General features: G+C 39.5%; 1 protein-coding gene across 1 annotated transcript in view; it reads left to right on the forward strand.

Moving 5' to 3' along the window:
• Positions 1–1,930, forward strand: part of LOC106467591 (zinc finger protein 391-like) — a 14,442-nt gene extending 12,512 nt beyond the window's left edge. The window contains exons 3-4 of the mRNA XM_022395801.1: positions 333–962; positions 1,263–1,930. Coding sequence (XP_022251509.1) covers positions 333–962; positions 1,263–1,531 — 899 coding nt within the window. The 3' untranslated portion in view covers positions 1,532–1,930. The remainder of the gene's footprint in view (positions 1–332; positions 963–1,262) is intronic.
• Positions 1,931–2,562: the final 632 nt, after the last annotated feature.

Genomic DNA, 2,562 nt, shown 5'->3' on the forward strand with positions numbered 1-2,562 from the left:
TCTATGTAATGACAACATTGAGTACTAGGGCTCAAGACTGCACTGAGAGTTCATTTCTATGTAATGACAACATTGAGTACTAGGGCTCAAGACTGCACTGAGAGTTCATTTCTATGTAATGACAACATTGAGTACTAGGGCTCAAGACTGCACTGAGAGTTCATTTCTATGTAATGACAACATTGAGTACTAGGGCTCAAGACTGCACTGAGAGTTTATTTCTATGTAATAATAACAATGGGTACTAGGGCTCAAGACTGCACTGAGAGTTTATTTCTATGTAATGACAACATTGGGTACTAGGGCTCACGACTGCTCTGTCTTTTCTGCAGGATACCAGACTAATGGCCCCAGAGTAACATCACCTTGCTTGAGTCCGTCCAGTATAGAAAACACTCCGAATGTTCTCAATCTGCCGTCCAAGACACTTGTATCCACTGCAGTTCAGGAACATCAAAGGAATACGAAGATCCTTTGCTCCAGTGGCCGCAAGCTCTCTGACTATTCCATTGAAGCACTTTTAGGGCCATCTAAATCCTCTAAGCTGAAGGAAGAGAACAACGAACTGATCGGTCACGTAACGAAAGATCCGAGCAAGCAGGTTGTCCTTCAATCAACTACGGTAAAATCGCCGTTCTCTTGCTCCAGCTGCCGTAAAACGTTTGGCACTCCCCACGGGCTAGAGGTGCACGCTCGCCGTTCACACTACGGAAAACGGCCGTACTTATGTGTGCAATGTAATAAAAGTTTTGGCCACAAATTGAGTCTAGATCTTCACCGAGCTATCCATACGAATGAGAGGAGTTTCGAGTGCAAGCAGTGCGGGAAGACGTTCAAGAGGTCATCCACTCTGTCCACTCACCTGTTGATCCACTCGGACACCAGACCTTATCCGTGTCAGTACTGTGGAAAACGGTTTCACCAGAAGTCAGACATGAAAAAACATACCTATATCCATACAGGTCAGTGATAGATAGAGCTTTTTAATCTAAGGTACTTTAGTGCATGATATATATATATATACGTCCTCCAGTGGCACAGCGGTATATCTGCGGACTTATACCACTATAAACCGGGTTTCGATACCCGTGGTGGACAGAGCACAGATAGCCCATTGTGTAGCTTTGTGCTTAATAACAAACAACAACAACAACATATATATATATATATATATCATAAACACAAAGTAATTATAGCTACAACAACATTATATTGTCAGCATAACGTAGACACGTGTTTTGTTTTTTTTTTTATTCTTACAGGAGAGAAGCCTCACAAGTGTAACATCTGTGGAAAAGCTTTCAGTCAATCATCGAATCTAATCACTCACACCAGGAAACACACTGGCTTCAAGCCTTTCTCTTGTGACCAGTGCCCACGTGCTTTTCAGAGGAAAGTGGATTTACGCCGCCATGAAGAAACCCAACATAGAGAGTCCATCTCCAGTTGTACAGTGCCATCTACTTTAACGTCTGTGACATTCACTGGAAAATCTGCTCATTCATCAGAGATAGCCCTAATGTTCTCGTAAAGTACCTTTTATTCTCGATACTACGTAAAAACAGAAACAATTTGGTTCTCAACACTATGTAGAAACAACTCAGATTTGGTTCTCAACACTATGTAGAAACAGAAACAATTTGGTTCTCAACACTATGTAGAAACAACTCAGATTTGGTTCTCAACACTATGTAGAAACAGAAACAATTTGGTTCTCAACACTATGTAGAAACAACTCAGATTTGGTTCTCAACACTATGTAGAAACAACTCAGATTTGGTTCTCAACACTATGTAGAAACAGAAACAATCTGGTACTCAACACTATGTAAAAACAGAAACAATTTGGTTCTCAACACTATGTAGAAACAACTCAGATTTGGTTCTCAACACTATGTAAAACAGAAAAGTTTTGGTTCTCAACGTTATGTTAAAACAGAAAAGTTTTGATTCTCGACACTTTGTAAAACAGAAAAGTTTAGGTTCTAACACTCTGTGAAACAGCTCCTTTATATCAATTTCATTTTATTTCTTTTCACTCTTAAAATTTAAAATCTGTTCCTTGAATGAAGCAAAACAAGCTGCTTTATTGGAAAATTAGAAAGATAATTTCTTAGTAAGCCTTATGTTGGGAAACAAGACGAACTTCATGTTGTTGAGACAAAAGATGAACGATATTTTAATCATGTGTCCAAAACATTGGTGATGAAGTGTGCTCACATTAATGCTTTAGTGATATGGTTCCGCCATGTTGAGATTCAAAAGCTTGTTGATATAGAGTGGTTCCGCCATGTTGAAACCCAAAAGCTTGTTGATATAGAGTGGTTCCGCCATGTTGAAACCCAAAAGCTTGTTGTTATAGAGTGGTTACGTCATGTTGAAACCTAAAAACTTGTTGATGCAGAATGGTTCCGCCATGTTGAGACCCAAAAGATTGTTGGTGTAGAGTGGTTACGTCATGTTGAGACCCAAAAGCCTGTTGATGCACAGTAGATGAAATTTAAACTTAACGAATTCAAGTCACAATGTCTACCACGTTTAGTCTTTAGGACATTTTGAGACA

The sequence above is a fragment of the Limulus polyphemus genome, unplaced genomic scaffold (genome assembly GCF_000517525.1).
Source record: "Limulus polyphemus unplaced genomic scaffold, Limulus_polyphemus-2.1.2 Scaffold2674, whole genome shotgun sequence".
Classification (NCBI taxonomy): domain Eukaryota; kingdom Metazoa; phylum Arthropoda; class Merostomata; order Xiphosura; family Limulidae; genus Limulus; species Limulus polyphemus.